We start from the raw sequence: 20,784 nt of genomic DNA on the forward strand, positions 1-20,784 counted from the left end.
CTCAAGTCCACTCTGAGTATGTTTACAATTTTCCACGATAAAAAAACACGTTTTCCTTCAATTACATACCCACAGCGATGGTCTCCTGGAACAGGACACAGAGAGTGACTCTCACGACCCCCTAGGAGGGCTGACACGGGCACCCAGACTCCTAGGTGAATCAAAGCAACAGTCACGGCGGGCGCCCGGCAGACAGATCAGACCAGGCTCTGCCCTCAGCCTTCCAGGGCCACCTTGCACTGGAGATACAGCCGGAGGCCCCGCCGCAGCATCCTGCCCTCTCTCCCTGCTTCCCCGGCCCCTGCCATGCTGGGTTCCCCGCTTTTTGAGCGCACGAAGCTCACTCTGGGGTTGGGGTCCCCTGCTGGAAGGCTCCCCTTGACACCCGCGTGGCTCACTCCCAGTTTCCAAATGGTCACCTCCTGACACAGCCCTTCCACGTCGTCGCCTGGATGCACATCCCCGGTCCCTCCAAACCCTTACCTTCTTTTACTATTCTTCCCAGCACTCGGGACTCTGACACCACTTTATGGATTTACCCGTGGAGTCTGCCCATCACACGACAGATGGGCTCCCCCAGGGCAGGGGCTTGGTTCAGTTCCCTCCCAAGTCCCCAGTACAGAGGACAGGGCCTGGCACATAGCGGATGTGTGATGACGACGAGCAGGCTTGCAGGCCGCTGAGCAAAGCATCTTCAGGCTGTTTGTCCCGGGACCAGAGGAGACGCTTGCTCACGACATGTGGCCGGACCCACCGAAGGCAAGTAAACACCTCGTGAGACGAGCACAGGCAGAAATGGCACAGAATTAAACCACCTGTGCCCAGAGCGGAGCAATTAGGCCCCAGGAAGATCTGAGCAGTGAGAGACAGCAACTGGTCCCTCAGGTCAATGAGAAATGGTCACAATGTGACAGAGCAGCTAGGCCTGTCGAGTTCCTGCTGAGGCCAGCAGCCCTTCAGTAACCTGCTGTCCTGAGTGTCACACCTGGCACACGGAGGATTGCCTCCGTGACTCAGAGCTGCTTGAACATCAACCTGTGCCCCCTGGGCCCTGAAGAAGAACCCTGCCAAGAGGCCTGCTGATGCCCTTTTCTCACCCCCTGCTATTCCTGTGTTGCACCAAATACCCCAAAGTTTCTGGTGTGAATCTGGTTTTCCAGGCTTTTTTCCAAATTAGATTCCCATTTAAGAAAGCAGGTGTGGAGAGGTCATTAAGGCAAGGAGACCAAAGACCTCAGGCATGTGTATTGGGTAGGGGAACAGAAGTGGGCGTTTCAGAAATTAGGTCACTGCAAGGCCCCCTGATGTGGAGGGAGCAGGAGGAGGGTAGAAAACACTCATGACCAAACCCACTTGTTGACACCACCTGTGGAGCAAGCGCCAAAGCACTGCAGCCATCACTCCCTGGGGCCTGTGTGGGGCTCCACAGAGCTTCATCTAACACTCACACGGACCCCTCACCAGTGCTAGCACATGCCCAGGTCACAGGTAAGAAAAGTGAGGATTCGGAGGTTACCTGAGCATCATCCGGATTGAAACCAGGCTGGCTTCAATGCATCGAGTTCCTTAGGAGCAACACATGGCGGAGGGGAGCCAGGCTGTGTGCGCGTGCGCTGAAACCAACCTCACCTGCAGGGAGAAGCCCGGGTCCGGAGTCCAGCCAGCGCTGAGGGCGACTGGCCGTGCCCCAGCTCCACGTCACTACTGTCCAAGAACGAAGTTTCTCCAACACACCTGAAACGATGTGAAGGGGGAGGGAGCACATGAAGTTTGCCCTGAAAACCACCAGTTAATCCACTACCTAATCTTGGCAACAGGAAGCTCTTTGGGGCTACCTTCAATATTTACCAAGTTCAATAATGTAACAACTATACAGAAATGTAACAAAAATAAGTTACATAAAAACCAAGCAGCACCTGTGCCAGTCACGGTAGTGCCACGTTTGACTTGGTGTTTTGACTGAGCGGGTCCTTAATACACTGCAACACCAACACTAAACACCACTTGTCTATGAGGAAGGTAGGGGACTGGTGGTCAAAGAAACTTGGGTTTCACCTGCCATGCCTAATTTTTTTTAAAGGAACACACGGGTGGATTCTGGTAGAAGAAAAATGTTGAAGATTCTAAGAAAATGCATCCAAACAGTTTCCTGGTGGTGGAACAACGGCGGATTTTAAAACGTCTTCTTTTGGAATGCCCACTGTGGTTCAGTGGGTTAAGAACCCGACGAGCTAACGTCTGTAGCCATGTGTCCCAAATACCACCTTTCAAACTTAGTTTATTGGTACTTCTCCCATAGGTATACCCTAAGTGGAGGAAGTTGGGTGTACAGAAAAGTAGAAGACACCTTCTTTGGATTTTGTTTATTTTGTCTTGTTAGGACTGCACCCAAGGTGTATGGAGGTTCCCAGGCTAGGGTTGAATTGGAGTTGCACCTGCCCGCCCACTCCTTCGCCACAGGCAGCCATGCCAGATCCTTAATGCACTAGGTGAGGCCAGGTATCTAACCCACATCTTCATGGATGAATGTTTATGCTCAGTGGATGGACAATGATAGGGTGGGTCCTGCTCTTTTAAAGGTAGTGCGTGCGCTCTCTCTCTCACACACACACACTCACACACTTTTAAGTTGTGCTATATGCAAAAAAAAAGTCATTTGGCTCAGTAGGGGTGATTAGAAAAATTTCTTTTATCCTTACATTTAAAAACAATAAAAGATGCTTTTATATATCTTATGCAGATACATTCACAATTTCAAATCATTTACTGGGTTCCCATTAGCTGCCCAACCCACACAGGCATCTTACTGGTATTCAGTGAATCTCAGCTCTTGCACTTGAAGTTACCAGCTGCCTCATGGACAGCCGGATGCAGTAAATACTTCTGTGCCTGCTGCGTGGTCAGCATTCTTATAATTTTCAAGTAAGTGCCTTTTCTTAAAATATTAATCTCACTGAAGAGTCCAGCATAACATGTAATCCACCCAGTTCATGGTCTGCGGACGACTGTGTGAAAGGCAGCCTTGATTTAAATCTCCCATGATTCAGCTGAGTTGTGCCTGTTGTCCTATCCGAATCCACAAGGCCACCATGAACTCCCACAGCAGCGGGACAGGCAGGGACCTGACTAGCAATTGGGACTAGTCTGGGTTCAGAAGTGCAGTCAATACCTATCTTTGGGACTCTCTTCTCGTGGGTAGAGAGACTTGGATGTCATCTCCGAGGTCCCTTTCTCTGCTTCTAAGCCTTTAAGCTTGACACTGGAATGAAGAGCAAATAAAAGCTTTCTTCAAAAGCTTTTGTTCCTTTTTTGGATCACGACACAAGCTCTAACCTGCAACAGCTGAGAATGAAGGCTGAATTTTCTCTGGAGCAAAGCTGCTGCAAAGTGATCCACACAAATGTTTCATGGCTTAAAACAGACCCTCTTTTTAAATGCCTGGCATTTTATACTTAGATCTTCTTTCAAACAAGAAACTAGTCTTCCATTAAGTTCCTCATCTTCTTGACAAGGTTCCTAGAAAAGCCATTCCATGCCAACCCGAGCTGACGTTTTTATCAACCAAATCCTGTGCTTTTAATTAACGGGCCTGAAAGGAGACTGGCACGGCAGGAGGCTGCCAGGGTGCTGCAGTGGAGCTCCACAGCCCTGGCTCCAATGGAGGACCTTTACTCTCAGCTCTGGGGAGAAACCCCCGATCAGGGTGCCATCGGGCCTGCTTTTGGAGGCCTCTCTCCATGGCTTCACATGGTCTTCTCTGCCTGTGTCCCAATCGCCTTGTCTAAGAACACCAGGCTTGCTGGATGAGGGCCCACCCTAAAGGCCTCATTTTAGCTCCGTCACCCTTTTAGACACTCTATCTCCAGGTAAGGCCACATTCCGAGGCACGGGGGTTAGAATGTCCAGGAGTATGTGAATTGAGCGGATGCAGTACAGCCCAGAATTGCTAGCCTTTGGGTTTTTCTTCTTCACATACCTTGAGAATCATCTGCAGTAGATTTATCCAAAGCACTGAGAAGAGAGTTTGAAAACCAAAGGCGGTGCCGTGTCATGTGCACGGGGAACAGAGTGATGGGCAAGGAGAGCCCGAGTCTGAGACACTCCGAGGCTCTGCGGCGGCTTGGGGTGGAGAAGGGCGGCTGCCAGTCAAGCCCAGACACCAGGGAGGTTAGATTCAGAAGCAAAGCCAGCGGCTTCCCGGATGTCTTGTGCCAGCACCAGGCAGGCCGACTCACCAGAAGATGAGCCACGTCCTCACACACCCAGATCCAATCCACCCTCCACCCCTCAAGAGACTGTTTGTCTCTTGAGGCCTGGTCCCACAGCCACCGCAGGGCTCTGCATCCGTCCCCAGCTCTGGGCCCAGGAACCTGCACTTCAACAGGTACCCACCTATCTGCCCCAAGTCCGAGGGTCTCAGCCCTGACAGCTGTGTGCTGCCATCTACGCACCCATGAGAAAGGTCATGCTTGTCCAAGCTGCAAAACTAAGCACACCTTTATTTCAGACCCAGGACAATCATCCGTATCCTTACACCCACTTGGCAGATCCCTGAAAGCCATCACTTAGACAAAAATCACACGAAGGACCCCAAGGGAAACCAACCTAACGGTCTGCCCCAGAACTAGGTTTCCTCTTCCTGAGTAAAATCAGTGCCAGCTGACAAGGGGACGCAATGCAAACCTGACAGTGATTTTCATTAACAAGGAAGACTGTGCTAATGCTTTCAAGCATAAAGATCAACTATGAATGTCAGAGAGCGTAATTCGTTATCAGCCACCAAGAGCTTGAAGAGCAAAGCCAAGGGCACTATGGAAGTTACACTCTTCCTGGGAATTCAGCACAACCTGAGTAGGGGTCCAAGACATGGGAGAGGCAGCAAGCTGACCAGAGAGCCCTGCTCACGTGGGGAGACGCCCTGGCTGTGCCTTTTCTGGCTCCTTCCTCCCCTGAGGTCCACTCTGCTGGCTTCATGGCAACTTGGTCCTCTGCTCCCCAGGTGATTATCTGGGAGATTTCTGGATGTAGTCTTTTTGGTTCCAAAAATCCATCCTGGCTGAACCCAAGGGTAACAGGCCTTGTCCAAAATGCAGATAGTCTCCCGGTCTGCAGGCCATTCTGCAGGCTGCACGTATAATATACACAACTGTATGGGCTCCTCCGGGAGACGAGGCTGCTGTCCTCTCCAGCAGGAGAACGCGGCACAGCCCGCTGCGTTGGCTAGCTCTTCTTCCTGTGATTCCTCATGTGCGCAGCAATTGAACCAGCTATTTCTCCATTCTTCTTGTTCTGGCCAAAATAATCTATAAACTCACCATCTGGTCCAATCAAGTACATTATGATTGTATGATCCACCTGCAGAGAAAAGGGGAAATGACAAAAGGTCACCAAAATAAGCTGCTTATTTTACTGAATAAATGCTGCAGGATGAGACTTCACGTGACTGGTAAGTAACCTGTGTAGCATCTACCACTGACGAGCGAGCCCAAGTCTACAACAGTAAGTTCACGAAGGCAAGTTAATCTAAAATCTTTTGTGTTCTGGAAGTGTGGCCTGACTGCTGCTTGACAACATCAGCTACAACTAGAACCTGCTATTCTTTTGGTTCAGTCTTCACACTCACCCACACAACTTCTGAGAAGGCACGTCTAAGAAAAGGCTGCTGCCGGCCTTCATGAAACAGCCGGCGATTATGGACTAGCAATGCCTGCTTGGGAAGAGCTTACATTTATCATAAAGAGATAGCACATGGGATTAAAAGTGTTGGTGAGAAATTAGGCTCTTGGGGATATTCTTTTATGTTTTAGGAAGAAACAGTTACGATCCAATGGCCTAAATTCTGCTTACCATGAGAGAAACCAGAATACTGAGCACTAGATGTATCATGTTTAACACAGTACTTAGCCCTGACGGGATTTAAATGGAAACATGAAAACAAGTGATCTCCCCTAGGAAACGTTCACACGATTCTGAGCATCCCCACCTGAAACGAATCCCCTGCAAGCTCCATCTCCAAGGAGTCCCCTTAAATCCACTATTCACTTTCCTGGCAAAGTTGTTAAAATGTTCCCAGCTTGACCTAAGGTTTAGATCAGTCCTCAGTTTTTTTAGTTACGTGCTTCCACAAATCCAATTTCAAATGAGCATAAGACGTGGCACTTAGAATCCTTAGAATGTATGCCAGGCTTGATTGCTATCTGGCAAGACAGAAAGACAGGAATGTGCACACATACCAAACTGGAGACATCCCCAAATATACCCCACACACATGGCGTGTCTGCGAGGTTATGGTGCCTTTATACACAGAGAGAGACAGCAAATCCAAGAGCCGCGTGCCTTCTCACATAAGGAAAGAATGCAGACCCAGAGCTCAGACAGCTGGTGGGTTCAGGGGCCTGAGAGCAATTCGCTGCAGGAGCAAAGCGGACCTGCGTTTCTCTGAACGTCGGGTACACAGTCAGATCTCTTCAAGCCTTACTCTGTAGCTTACACCTCCTTTCTCCCAATTTCTTTTTCCCTATTCTTTCTGTTCTCTTTCCTCCATAAAAAACAGAATTTCAGTGTGTGTTGGGCTTAATTCATGAGTTCTTCTTCTAAATCACCTTCTAACACATAATGAAAATGCTGCTCTATGCAAACCGTCAAACTTGTCAGTGGTCGGTGATTGCTGAGCACACTGCCCTCTGTTTCTAATGTAAAGTTCTAGTAGTTCCTAGGAAAGGAAATGCGTATTCACTGACAAGCTCGTTCACAAGTCGTCTCAACCCAGGAGACAGGTATCATACTCCTGTGCAAACGACAAACCAGCTCGAGGGCAAGTTACGTACTTAGGAAGCGCCAGAGCACTCGGAGAACCTAGACCTGCCACCTTTCAAAGCCCACAACCTTTTCACACCACTGCGCTGCTGCCGCCCACACTGGGAATGCTGGGGAGCAACGGGCAGTGTTTCTAACATGCTCGTTTGTACATATACATACGTACATACATATATTTGTAACTTTTATTTTTTGAAAAGATGATGTGTGCATGTAAAAAAGAATGAAAGAATACAGAGTAGACTAATGTAATGAAGTCTCCACTCCTTCCAGACTCCCAGGGACCCCCAGTCCTCAGAGGGTACCACTGCCCCCAGTTTCTTCCGTAGCCTTCCAGAGAAACCCTTTGCAGTAAGTCATGTGTCTACATCTACCTGTTTCTTTTTACACAGAAGTAACAACACACTGGACTTGTTTTCTCACTTAGCAATATATCGGACACTATTTTTTATCAGTACATATATAGTAGCCTTTTAAAAAACAGCTGCCTGGCTTTCAGTCTTTTAACAAACAATGCTGTAGGTTATACCTGCAGAGTAATTGCTCCATTGGAGTCTCCAACCTAAAATGTATTCCACTTTTAATAGTGATGATATTGACAAAGGCCTCTGAAGAGGCATATCAGCTTAATTCCAATCAACAATGCATGAAAGTGCCAGCTGTTCCAAATTCACTCCAACACTATAGTATTTTTTCTTTTCCTAAATTAGATTTTGACAATGTATTTGGCCAGGTGCAAAATGGTATCACGTTATACAATTCACATTTCTTTTATTATGAGTAAAACTGAACATCTGGGAGCTCCTGTGGTGGCGCAGTAGTTAACGAATCCGACTAGGAACCATGAGGTTGCGGGTTCCATCCCTGCCCTTGCTCAGTGTTTTAAGGATCCGGTGTTGCCGTGAGCTGTGGTGTAGGTCACAGACGAGGCTCGGATCCTGTGCTGCTGTGGCTCTGGCGTAGGCTGGCGGCCACAGCTCCGATTCGACCCCTAGCCTGGGAACCTCCATATACCGCGGGAGCGGCCCAAAGAAATAGCAAAAAGACCAAAAAAAAAAAAGTGTTTACTAATTAATACTTAGAAAATACTGTAATCTTATACATACAATGCAATGATATGCATATTTAGCTTTCGGTGGAATCTTAAATGTGTGGCATGCCCGGGTTACATATAGGACAGGTCTGCAGACGCCACTAGTACTCAAAGCCAGATGCTCGCTTTTGTTGCTTATTGCTTGAGGTTAAGAAAACCTCATTCCTTTACATCTCCATCTTTCAAGTACTCCCTCACTCTCTGCATGTCCTTAAGTGGTAAGAAAAGCTTCCCATACCATCTTGTGGATCAAAGTCTGCGACCTCAAGGGACAGAAATCAGAAGCTGGAGAGTGTCTCCCCCTGCTGGTTGATTTAGCAAATGCGTATCAGTCAACTGACTCATCAAAACATCATTCTTCCAGCCTTAGACCAGTACTTCTCAAAATGGGGTCTGGATGGAAGGTCTAAGGAATCCCCATAAGACTTAAATATTTACATTTTAATCTTTAAGATTAAAAAAATTTATATCCACATTCCATATTATTTGCATGACTACCTTCCGAGTACCAATCTAAAATACCCAAAATTGTGTTTGATTTTTTGTTTATAAGCTCACTGATACCTAGCTGAACACTACTGGTTAAGATCAGACAAGAAAAAGATACATTCTTGTGGAGCCAGGACCAATCAGTCCACACAGGCTACACAATCAAAAAGTTTCAAAGTATCTTAAATAGAAACCCCAAGTGTGGCAGCTGATTGCAGAGTCCAGTATCTGAGAGCTGTCTGACCCAAGTCACAGTCTTTGTGGTGAGCACTGCCTTGGTTTCAGCAAATTATTTCTTGTTATGTTAAAACAATGTCTTAATAGAGTTTTATAGGTTGTTTGGTCTGATCTGTAAAATTTATCTTAATTTTAGAATTAGGAGCTATATACACAAGACTAAAAAGCGTTGCCTAGTTTACATTTGTATGTATTTAAACCAGTTAATAAAACTAGTCAGCACTGGAAGTCAGACTACCTTGACTGCTCCCACTATAAGTTGAACTCAAAACCAGTCAATACGACTCTCATTTATCGAAAAGTCACGAAGTCTGAAAAGGTCTTCTTTTCCATGGCTCCCTCTCTGCTCCCCTCTGCCCTCCTTCATTCTTCTCACACTGCTGGTGCTACCAAAGGAAACCAAAACAGGGTCCCTCGACTTTCCTTAAACTTAGGGTCAAAAGAAAAATGCTGTTATTTCTTGTTTTCTGCTCCCATGAACTCAAGTTCCCCTAAGTCTGTGAGGCAACAGAACTTCAAACCAGGATTACCATATGGGCTTGAGGCAAAGGGACCAGAAACCTGTTTTTAATGTACACCAAAGGCTACAGTGGCACACGATGTGCTCCAGGTTCAAAGGCGATGGGGAAGCCACAGTGGGCCACAGAGACAAAGCACCACAGTGAGACGGCCCCTCTGCACATCACTCCTGGGGTGGGGTGGGGTTGGTTAGGAGCAGGGGAGGCACTGCTGGTGGATCAACGACTCAGGGGTCCTGACACGCTTTCTTTCCTCAAAACCAGCTTTGCGGTTGGAAAAGCTCTTATGACTGTTGAATCATTTTGTCCAACCAATATAAAGAAATTAGAGCATGACAACTGAGGTAAAAAACCTGAAACAATATAATGCCAACTCCTCATGCGATAGGAAAAACTGTCCATATTGAGGACACAGGGTGGGTAGGGGCAGTGCTCACTCCCTTTGCTGGAGCTTCACTGTGAAACCACTGCCAAGAGGAGGACCAAGGTGACATGGGCACGAGCCTGGGACCCCGGGGCAGTGCTGGACGCGAGGACGGCTCTTTCACGTAAGAGCTCCAGAAGAACAGCCCAACAGAAACTGCTCTTCAACATTAACACGCCTGTGTTAAACTCCTAATTATGAAGAACACAACAGCTGCAAATTCACCTAAACACAAAATTATGGAGATGCATACAGCTGATATGAAAGGAAACCTTACAGAAAATCAACCTGCCTATGGCTTTTTCTCTTGCTTTTCAGAATTCTTCATTCAACCCAGAAATGCAGTTCATAATTAAACTATGAGAATATAACCATCCTCAAAATAAATATATATATACACACTTCTACCATCCTTTCAAACACCCATAATTCTTAGGTATCTGCTGTAATCTCAGATTACCTTTCCTTGTCATTACATTTCATTTTTAAACCCAGGAGTTCCCGTCGTGGCGCAGTGGTTAACGAATCCGACTAGGAACCATGAGGTTGCGGGTTCGGTCCCTGCCCTTGCTCAGTGGGTTAACGATCCGGCGTTGCCGTGAGCTGTGGTGTAGGTTGCAGACGCGGCTCGGATCCCGCGTTGCTGTGGCTCTGGCGTAGGCTGGCAGCTACAGCTCTGATTCGACCCCTAGCCTGGGAACCTCCATATGCCGCAGGAGCGGCCCAAAGAAATAGCAAAAAGACAAAAATAAATAAATAAATAAATAAAGCCAGATGAGTATCTGGGACCTGGGAGCCAGCCCAGGGGTTGAAAGCTGGGCCTTTACTTACTATGTAGTCCTCGTCTTCATCCTTGGGGCCAGGGCTGTAGTACACTCTGAATGCTCTGGCCACCTGATCAATCGCTTCTTTTGTGCCAGTCAAGCCAATCAGCTTGGGAGAAAATTCTAAATAAAAAAAGAGAAAGACAATGAAAAAGAAAAAGCAAGAAAACAACCATTCCTACTTCAAAGAACAGTATTGGTTATAAAGCAGCCCTACTGTCACTTTCTTCCTGGGAGTTCCTAAACATTTCTTCATGTTTCAAAGGAAATTCTACTCTGTAACATTAGATGCTACATTCATCAAGGTAGATCACACTGGAATTAAACTAGAAATCAATAGCAAAAAGATATCTGGAAAGTCTCAGAACACATTGAAATTAAACACAATTCTAAATGAGTCAAAGAAGAAATCTCAAGAGAAATTTTAAAAGTATTTTGAATAAAAATGGAAACACACCTTATTGAATGCATATAGTAGAAAAGAGGGTATAAAATCAATTAAGCTTCTACCCTAGGATCTAGAAAGAGAGCAGTTAAATCCAAAGCACTCAGAAGAAAAGAATCAGAGCAGAAATCAATGAAACTGAAAATAGGATATTAATAGAGAAGGGCAATGAAACCAAAAGCCGGTCCTTTATAATAGTAAGTCAAATCCTTTCATGACTATCTTATCTGTAAGAGCGGAAGGGAATATATTCTAATTGTTTAAATCACATTTATTGCTAATTTAGTTGTTTTAAAATACTTAGATGTAGTTCCGAGATATGCTAAAATTTATGGGTTTTTTTTTTTGCTATTTCTTGGGCCGCTGCCGTGGCATATGGAGGTTACCAGGCTAGGGGTCGAATTGGAGCTGTAGCCACCAGCCTATGCCAGAGCCACAGCAACGGAGGATCTGAGCCGCGTCTGCAACTTATACCACAGCTCACGGCAACGCCGGATCGTTAACCCACTGAGCAAGGGCAGGGACCGAACCCGAAACCTCATGGTTCCTAGTCGGATTCATTAACCACTGCGCCACGACGGGAACTCCGATATGCTAAAGTTTAAAGATATTATCCTGAATTAACCGTTAAGTTTTCCATTGTATCGTATGCGAAGTTTGCTGACGATTAATTCATACCAGGCCAAGACATTTGTTATCTCATTTTCCAGCACATAATCCCACAGCATGCACTTGCTGTTAAGTTTCTGGAATTTATGTGAGCTGGAGAAAGTCAACTTGAAACATGTGGATTCATCAGACTACGAAGCTGAGAGTCCATCATTTAACAGCAGTACCTTCTTCCAAAGGTAGAAGCCTGTTTTCATTCCTTGGACTAATTCATTCCAAACTGAAAAACTGCTCAGACACTGAAAAAGCAAAATGGCTTTACTTTCCCACTCCATGAATAAATGAAGAGAAGGTGAGTGAAGTCTGCATTAGGGCACATCCAAATCTTTTAAAAAAGTTGTTCAAATTGCAGTAATTTTCTACATACCAACTTAAATATTTTAAAATCCCCCCAAATGCGAATGTAAACTGGTACAGCCACTATGGAGAACAGTTTGGAGATACCTTAGAAATCTATACATAGAACTTCCATATGACCCTGCAATCCCACTCTTGGGCATCTATCCGGACAAAACTCTACTTAAAAGAGACACGTGCACCCGCATGTTCATTGCAGCACTATTCACAATAGCCAAGACATGGAAACAACCCAAATGTCCATCGACAGAGGATTGGATTCGGAAGATGTGGTATATATACACAATGGAATACTACTCAGCCATAAAAAAGAATGACATAATGCCATTTGCAGCAACATGGATGGAGCTAGAGAATCTCATCCTGAGTGAAATGAGCCAGAAAGACAAAGACAAATACCATATGATATCACTTATAACTGGAATCTAATATCCAGCACAAATGAACATCTCCTCAGAAAAGAAAATCATGGACTTGGAGAAGAGACTTGTGGCTGCCTGATGGGAGGGGGAGGGAGTGGGAGGGATCGGGAGTTTGGGCTTTTCAGACACAACTTAGAATAGATTTACAAGGAGATCCTGCTGAATAGCACTGAGAACTTTGTCTAGATACTCATGTTGCAACAGAAGAAAGGCTGGGGGAAAAATGTAATTTTAATGTATACATGTAAGGATAACCTGACCCCCTTGCTGTACAGTGGGAAAAAAAAAAAAAAAACCCAAATGCAACTAGAAATGATCACATCATCAACCATGATATGTATGTGCTGTGGAAGAATATTACCATAAGGTTTTGGTATTTCCATTAGGTGTGGCCACACAGATGATAACTCATTTGGGGATATTTATGGTTTGCTTGATATGTGATAATAAATAACTGCCAGTACGACTACGTATTTATTATTATTATTATTTTTTAGCAGCACCCTTGGCACGTGGAAGTTCCTGGGCAAGGATTGATCCCAAGCCAGAGCAGTGACAATGCAGAATTCCTAACTGCAAGGCCACCAGGGAATTCTGACACACATTTAATTTTATTTATTTTATTTTTTGCTTTTTAGGGCCACATCTGTGGCATGTGAAAGTTCCCAGGCTAGGGGTTTAATCGAAGCTGCAGCTGCCAGCCTACACTACAGGCACAGCGAAACAGGATCTGAGCCACGTCTGTGACCTACACCACAGCTCATGTCAATGCCGGATCCTGAACCCACTGAGCAAGGCCAGGGATGGAACCTGCATCTTCATGGACACTATGATGGGTTCTTAACTGTGGCTCAGCAGGAGCTCTCTTGCTTTTTTTTTTTTTTTTCCACCGCTTTAGCAATTAACTATGCTGTTGCCCAAATTTCTGACAAACCTGCACTGTGGACATAAATTGTTTAAATAATAAAAAATCGAAAACTTCAATGAGAAAATAAACCTTTGTAACCCTGGATTAGGCAAAGATTTCTCATATTGAAACAAATTATCTATAAAAGAAAAAGCTAATCAACTGATCTTTATTAAAATGGAAAACTGCTCTTCAAAAGGCATGGCTGACATGAAAAGCCACAGACTGGGAGAAAATATCTGCAAATCATATGCCTGATAAAAGACTTGTATCAGGAATATAAGCAAATAAGTAAAAAATAAAACAAACTGCCCCATAAAAATGGGCAAAAGATGTCAAGAGACACTACCAAAGAAGACACACAGGTGGCAAATAACGGAATGCAAAGATGCCATTAAGAGTCTGTGGGAGGGAGTTCCCGTCATGGCTCAGCAGTAACGAACCCCACTAGGATCCATGAGGATGCGGGCTTGACCCCTGGCCTCACTCACCGCGTTAAGGATCCAGCATTGACATGAGCTGTAGGTCACAGACGAGGCTCAGATCTTGCATGGCTGTGGCTTTGGTGTAGGCTGGCAGCTGCAGCTTCGATTAAACCCCTAACCTGGGAACTTCCATATGCTGCATTTGCAGCCCTAAAAAAAGTCATGAGGGAAATGCATATGAAAAGCACAATGAAAACCACTAAACACCTACTGAAATGGTGAAAATTAGAAATACTGACCCTATTAATTGCAGAAAGGATGTGGAGTTACTGAAGCCCTCATATACGGCTGGTGGGAATGTAAAAATGCATGACTTTAGAAAAAAGTCTGTCAGTTTCTTAAAAAGTTAAACATTCACCTATAACATGACCCAGCCGCTCCACTCCTACCATAGGATCATGTGTCCATACCAAGATGTGTACATGAGTGCTCTTCTCAGCTTTACTGGTAATAGATTGAAAATAACTCCAATGCCCATCAATGGGATACTACTCAGGAATGAAAAATGAGCTATAGACACATGCTGCAATGTGGCTGTACCACGACGTAATTACACTGATGGACGCCTTTCAAAAAAAAGAACAGAGTTCCCTGGTGGCTGAGTGGGTTAAGGATCCAGTGTTATCACTGCTGTGGCTCTGAATCAATACCTGGTCCAGGAACTTCCACATGCCTGGAGAGAAGCCAAAGGAGAGAGAGAGAGAGAACATGCTGTATAATTCCATTTACATAAGCTTCCACTATATGCAAATTACTCTATATTGACAGAAAGCAGATCAACAGTTGCCTGGAGACAGGAAGTGGGGGCAGGGGAGGGAGAACAGGAGAGAGATTAGTGGGGACACAAGGAAAGCGCAGGGGGTGATTTGAATGTTCACTCTTGGACTGTGGTGATGCTTTCACGAGTACATACACCTGACAAAAGGTAACAACCTATGCACTTTGAACATGTGCTCTTTATTATATATTAACTCTATCTCAATACCTGTGCTAAATAACACTGAAAAATAACTCAGTTTTAGAGAATGTGCATTAGAAGCTGTCATATAACGAAAATGAATAGAAACTATTCATTAGTTCTTCTGACCAGTAGCTTAAATCAATTTCACTATAATTAAAATTCAAATTCCTGACTTCTAAGCTCCCATGTGCCACACATATTAGTGTAACAACAAAACCTATCTGATCAGATTTTTATTCACATTTGCAGCCAAAGAAACTTGAACCTAAAGAAATTAAGCAAACTGCCCCAGCTCATAAGCACCTAAAGATTCATCCTTAATTCTACCATAATTTACAGTCTTTACAAAAGTTATCTTCTAATCGGTTTTAAGCTGCATGTTGAGATATTTGAATGCAACTCTCCCATTAACAGCTATAAGTGTGTTTATCTAAAATAAATATTTTAGATTTATAAAATATGTAATATGACTTCAAAATGTGTTTATATTTATATTTGCCAATTTTCTTTACTCTCACAATGAACATACTCTCAGGATGTATGTTTATCCTAGTTTGACAAAGGGGAGAATGAGGTACTGGGCGGGAATCAGAAGCGATGTGTCCTCTCAAGTCAAGGCTCTCTTTCCTTTGTTCACATATGAAGACCAAGTTCAATCCTTCCTCTGGGACAAAACTGAAAGGGCCCTGCCTGCACCAGGAATTCAGAGACCTCTTTCTTATTTATTCACTTACCAGTCAGTCACAATTCTGAGCCTCTTTTTATCCACCTGCGAAACTGGTGACAGCACTCTCTGTCCTATCTCACAAGGCACTGCAAGGTTCAAATGAGCCTATCTTTCAAACACTGGAAAAGATGCGAGGTATTAGAACAAAACACACCTTTCACATAATTTGCGATGGCTTCTTCTGTGTCCCTCTCTGGGTCAATGGTGATGAAAAGCGGGGTTAAATTTGGCAGCGTTGGAATACTATCTGAAAAAAAGTTCTCATTAGTTGGTATTTCCATTCTAAAGGGAAAGACAAGCAGCAATTAGAGCAGTGTGTAGGGAATGCTACAGCAAGGTATTAGGGTAACACGGATGTCCATGCTGGAAAGGAAAAGCAGACCCACGCACATCTGTGGTGTGATCAGATAAACACCCGATCAAATACCTGCACCAGGGCGTACATGCTATTACTCAGAATCACATCACGTGGATATCTTGTCTCCTGATCCAATCCAATGTGTGTGCGGTCCTACCCCCGCCCCCCCAATTCTCAAGGGCATGGTAAACTACTGCTAAGGAGGGAATATCCTGGAACAACCCCTTTGAGGAAGGATGTACGTCACAGACTATACCACAGACTTCCCAGTCACTGGGGGAAGGGCACTGGCAGCCAGTGAAGGAAAGGACCAAAAGAAAGGGACACCAGCTGGGCAGTTCTGGGAGACCCAGACCAGCCTGAAAATTTTAAACACTCTTAATATTTAGCATCAAAACCAGCTTCCCTTGGTGGAGCATAAGGTCACAGGAATCACAGCAACAAACAAGCCTGACAATGAGACTTTATATTTTCACCAACCAACTTACAATGTGAAAAGCATGGTGACACTAAGGCCATCAGGTAAACACACGCTTTTTACAATAAGAGATGGCTTTCTTACCTATTTCATCCACGACTTGAATCATCTTTTCTAGTTCTTCTGGACAGATATCAGGGCAGTGAGTGAAACCAAAATAAATCAATACCCACTGACCCAGGTAGTCCTTATCAGTTTTGGGCTCTCCGGTGTGAGTCGTGAGGGAAAACGGGCCCCCAAGTAAAGGTTTTCCAATACTTCGCTGCCGTTCCTTCTCCAGCTCTTAGACACACACACACACCAAGAAAAAAAAAAGTCAGTGTAACCACAGGTATTCAAATGCCAGATCTATGGTTCATACCATACTAATGACCGAGGGCCCAAAATGTGGAGAAAATACCCTTTTCAAGATGTTTAAAAAAAAATCTTTTAAGAGAAATAAGCACAAAACACTAAGATACTATTATATATAGTAAGGACTATAATAAAAGCAAGTGGTAGAAACATTTCTTCCTCTTCCAGAACAATTCAATCCTTAGCCCTTAGGTGTGGCCACGATGGGGTGGAGGAGGAGCACGGCAGAGCAGAATGTCTGAGTCCAAGTGGGTGGCCCGGAAGTGGGTGTCTGAGCCTGAGTGCGCTGAGGAGGGTAGCTGCGTGGGGAGAGGACAGCAGTAACGGGACCTTAGTTACATACAGGGGATTGATCAAATTAGTAACTATATCAAAGAGAGTTACAAACAGAAGAGGAACTGGAGCAACGGAAAGAGAGAAAACTAAAACTAGAATGAAGCTTTAAGTACTGAAAGAAATGGGAGGTAAGGTATGAACTTATGGTTTCAAAACATATAAATACAGAAATAAGCATAGATATAAATACGATCATCTCTTTCCTAGCTCTGTCCACTGGGAGGACCCAGGAGCAGACACAATCCAAGTGCAATAAGCTCACGTCCTGACTTCTGAATATCGTACTCCACCAAAAGAAAGGGGGCTTTTTAGAGAAACAGCTGATATCAGGGCTGGGACAGAGAAAGCACAGATGAACCAGAACATCTTATGCTGTGCCAGAATGAAGGAAGAACCTGAGGAATCTTGGAGGCATGTTGGAAAAGAAAAAGAAGCCTGCTGGAAGGGGGTCCCCCTGACCAATCAATCTGGGACAATGTGGGTGTCAAAATGCAAAGAATAATGGATTACAACTCACAGGCTAGATAGGAAATCACGTGCCCATTCTGATAACAAATGAATTGAGAATTTGATGGGAAACAGAGTACTTACATGCAGACACAGAGTATTTATGTATATAAACGTACATCACAAAATACACATTAATTACATTTTCAGTAGAGAGGCCTGACAGTGATCAAGGGATCAAACTGAACTTTATCAGCATTGGGACAAAGTGAAATCACATGGCACCTGACTAGATGCAACGAGAAGATGGCATCCTCAACCTCATCATGAGAAAACACCATACGAACCCAAACTAAGGGACAGTCTACACAAAATAACTGGCCTATAGTCTTCCAAGCTGTAACGGTCATGAAAGGCAGGCAGACTGAAAATTGTTACAGATGGAAAGAGACCAGACAACTCAGTGTGGGGCGTGGTTCTCAAGTGGATCCTTCTGCTATAAAGAGAAGGCACTGAGTTGCAAAACCTGAAGAAGGTCTGAAGATTGAACGGTAGTAACATACTGACATTAATTTTCTGATTTTTCTGGTAGCACTGTGGGCACATTGGAGAATGTCCTTGCTTGTAGGAGAAAGAAACACAGTGACGTATTTGGAGATGATGAGGCATGTCAGCAAATACTCTCAAATAATTTAGGAACATTTTAAATACTGTTCCATAATACAAGTTTTTATAAGACAAAACTTTTTTTTTAATTAAAAAAATTAAAAACAATTTTTTTTTTGTCTTTTGTCTTTTTAGGGCCATACCCACAGCATATGGAGGTTCCCAGGCTAGGGGTCTAATTGGAGCTGTTGCTGCCAGCCTACACCACAGCAATGTCGGATCCTTGACCCACTGAGCAAGGCCAGGGATCGAACTTGAAACCTCACGGTTCCTAGTTGGATTCGTTTTTGCTGCGCCACAACAGGAACGCTCCAAAATGTCTGATATTGATTGAAGGTGAAATTACAAACTAAGGTCAAAAGAACCTTGGGTTTTCTAGAACTCACTCTACCACTACTTAACCAGTTTTTCAGTTTTAGTTTTGAAACTAAAAGAACTTAACTGCTTATTAAAATATGAAAATATCAATAAAACACTGCTTGAAATGTTTAAATATATCAATATCGATCTCATATTCCTAAGGTTCTAAAGCCTATGAATTCTCCCAGATTTAAACATTGTCCTTTGTATAATGGCATCTAAAGGAACTCTAAAGAATCAAAACAGATTAAGTGATACTTTGATTTGCTACAACTTCTAAAACCACTCTTAAAAGTCCTGAAATACTCATTAAAATATAAAGTTCTTGTAAACAATTTCTAAACACTTCAAGTGTTAATCTAGAGCAGTTCCTGGCATCTCCCTACCAGGTTCTCTCTCTCTGGCCTGTCCCTCTGCTGATACTCTGTGGTCTGCAGGAAGGGCTGAGTCTACTTTTGGACCTCAGAGCACCAGGAGCATCCCTCTGGCCCGGTGGAACCTTATCTAGTGAAATCCTTTACTTCTATGTCTGTTTCACTGTCATGTGTACCTCAAAAGCTGAACTGCACCTTTGTCATCTTTGTACCCTCTGGACTTAATACCTATATTCAAATTTGCCCAAAATTAGGCTTTTCACATTGTTAGACAGTGGTGCCTGAACAGATAAGACAAAGGAAAATCAGGTGAAAACTAAGTTTGTAGTTTAGTGAATACTATTGTATGAATTTTAATGTTTCAGTTTTTGATACATGAGCCATGGTTATCTAAGCAATACATCAGAAGACAACTGAAAGACATACGGGAATGCTGTGTCATTTTTACAACTCTTCTGTAAATCTAAAATTATTTCAAGAAAAAAAGCCTAAAAACAACAAAAAGATGCTAGTCCATAGGCAGGAAGGATTTTATTCAGATCTGACCAGATGCTATCTACTTACTCTCTGTCTTTTCTTTCTTTAAGTACTTCATTCCAGCCAATAAAGCTCCTCCAATAGCAAAGGTGATGGCTAAAGACTTCCAGGAAACAGGCTACTGGGCACAGATTTCAAAAATAAAAATACTAGTTAAGATGCAAACATCTAATCACACTAAATTTAGGACAGTAGTTTTTAATATAAATACACACAGGCCTTGATGCTGTTAAATGGGCAGGATGTTTCACGTTACTTCGGGATGAGAAAATATGGAAAGTTTCCCTGGATGCAGTTTCACCTGGGCTCCAAACAAATTACAAAGGGCCTTACTTCTTTTCACATGGAGGGAAAAAAAAAAAAAAAACCCGAAGCTCAAGGACCATGACTGTTACCACCTGTGACCCATATCCCAACTTCTGACTTAAAAACCAGTTAATTACCTGCTTGTGCTGATATTAGGAATACGTGGAAATTAACCAAATAAATTTGGGAGGTTAACCTAACTCTGACTTCCAGCAGTAACAAAGCCAAAGCAGAGGAGACCTAAAAGTGGAACTTCTTGCAAACTGCATCATTATTTCTTGGTACTTTTTTCCCAAGTCCCGAGAGAAGTAAGATAACTCATTAACTTTCCCCTAGCTCCAAAAACCACGCCTCTTACCTATCACTAGAAAGTAGTGGCTCTTAAGTTCTTTGGGGGTCAAAATTAGAACCCGAGAAAAACCAAAGGAAAAAAGACACGCAACCTCGACCCTCATTTTGCTCAATTTCAACATACAAACCGAGCCTCTGAAGGGAAGTGAAGTGGCAGAAATTATAAAAATGCTCTGACTCCTCAATCATGGAAAACTTAAGGTAGAGCTCCCTAAGAAAAACTTAAACTTATTTTTCTTGGCGCAAAAGTTAACTAAAAGCTAAGCCCAGGCATCTAACCAAGGGGAGAGGCTGTCAACACCTGCCACACCAGAAGAAAAGGCGGGACGGTTCTCGGACTTGGGTAGTAAGTCAGCTGCGTCGAGGGCAACCCCAGGCCAGGCCGAGTGGTTTCTGAGGTTATGGCCAAGAGAGAAGGGAAGGCCGCAGGGCTGACTGACAGCAGCGAGGAGCACAGGGAAGGCTCCAGGTGTGTACTCACCCCGGGCTTCGAGGGGCGCGTGGGGTCTCTGCTGCCCTTCAGCTCCGGACCCGACGACCCGGGCGGTGGCGGTCTCTCCGTGCTGAGGGGCCGGCTTCCCAGGCAGCGGCTAGCGAGCCCCGAGGGCCGCCATGTCTCCACTGGCCGAGCGCAGAGTCGCGCCAGCAGGACCCTCGCAGTCCCCTCCCCCGGGCTGTAAACCCCGAGTCCGTGGGGAAAGAGACACCCAAGTTTGCAGCCCGGAGGCCGCAAAACCCCACCGCGCGCGAGCAGTAGCACCGCCATGAACTCGAGAGACCGCGCCTCCTTTGACCCGCCCTCGACTTCCGGCGCCGTTTCCGCTTCCTCCGGAAGTGAGGGAG

At 44.5% G+C, this 20,784-nt stretch overlaps 1 protein-coding gene across 1 annotated transcript; it reads right to left on the bottom strand.

Moving 5' to 3' along the window:
* Positions 1-2,671: 2,671 nt before the first annotated feature.
* LOC125115252 (protein SCO1 homolog, mitochondrial) lies at positions 2,672-20,754 on the bottom strand. The gene is made up of 6 exons (XM_047759215.1): positions 20,423-20,754; positions 19,312-19,402; positions 16,295-16,492; positions 15,529-15,621; positions 10,409-10,524; positions 2,672-5,355 (listed from the first exon to the last, which is right to left on the bottom strand). The coding sequence occupies exons 1-6, from the start codon at positions 20,705-20,707 to the stop codon at positions 5,221-5,223; spliced, it is 918 nt and encodes a 305-aa protein (XP_047615171.1). The 5' UTR covers positions 20,708-20,754; the 3' UTR covers positions 2,672-5,220.
* Between the last annotated feature and the right edge of the window lie 30 nt (positions 20,755-20,784).

Source organism: Phacochoerus africanus, chromosome 14 (assembly GCF_016906955.1).
Source record: "Phacochoerus africanus isolate WHEZ1 chromosome 14, ROS_Pafr_v1, whole genome shotgun sequence".
Lineage (NCBI taxonomy): Eukaryota > Metazoa > Chordata > Mammalia > Artiodactyla > Suidae > Phacochoerus > Phacochoerus africanus.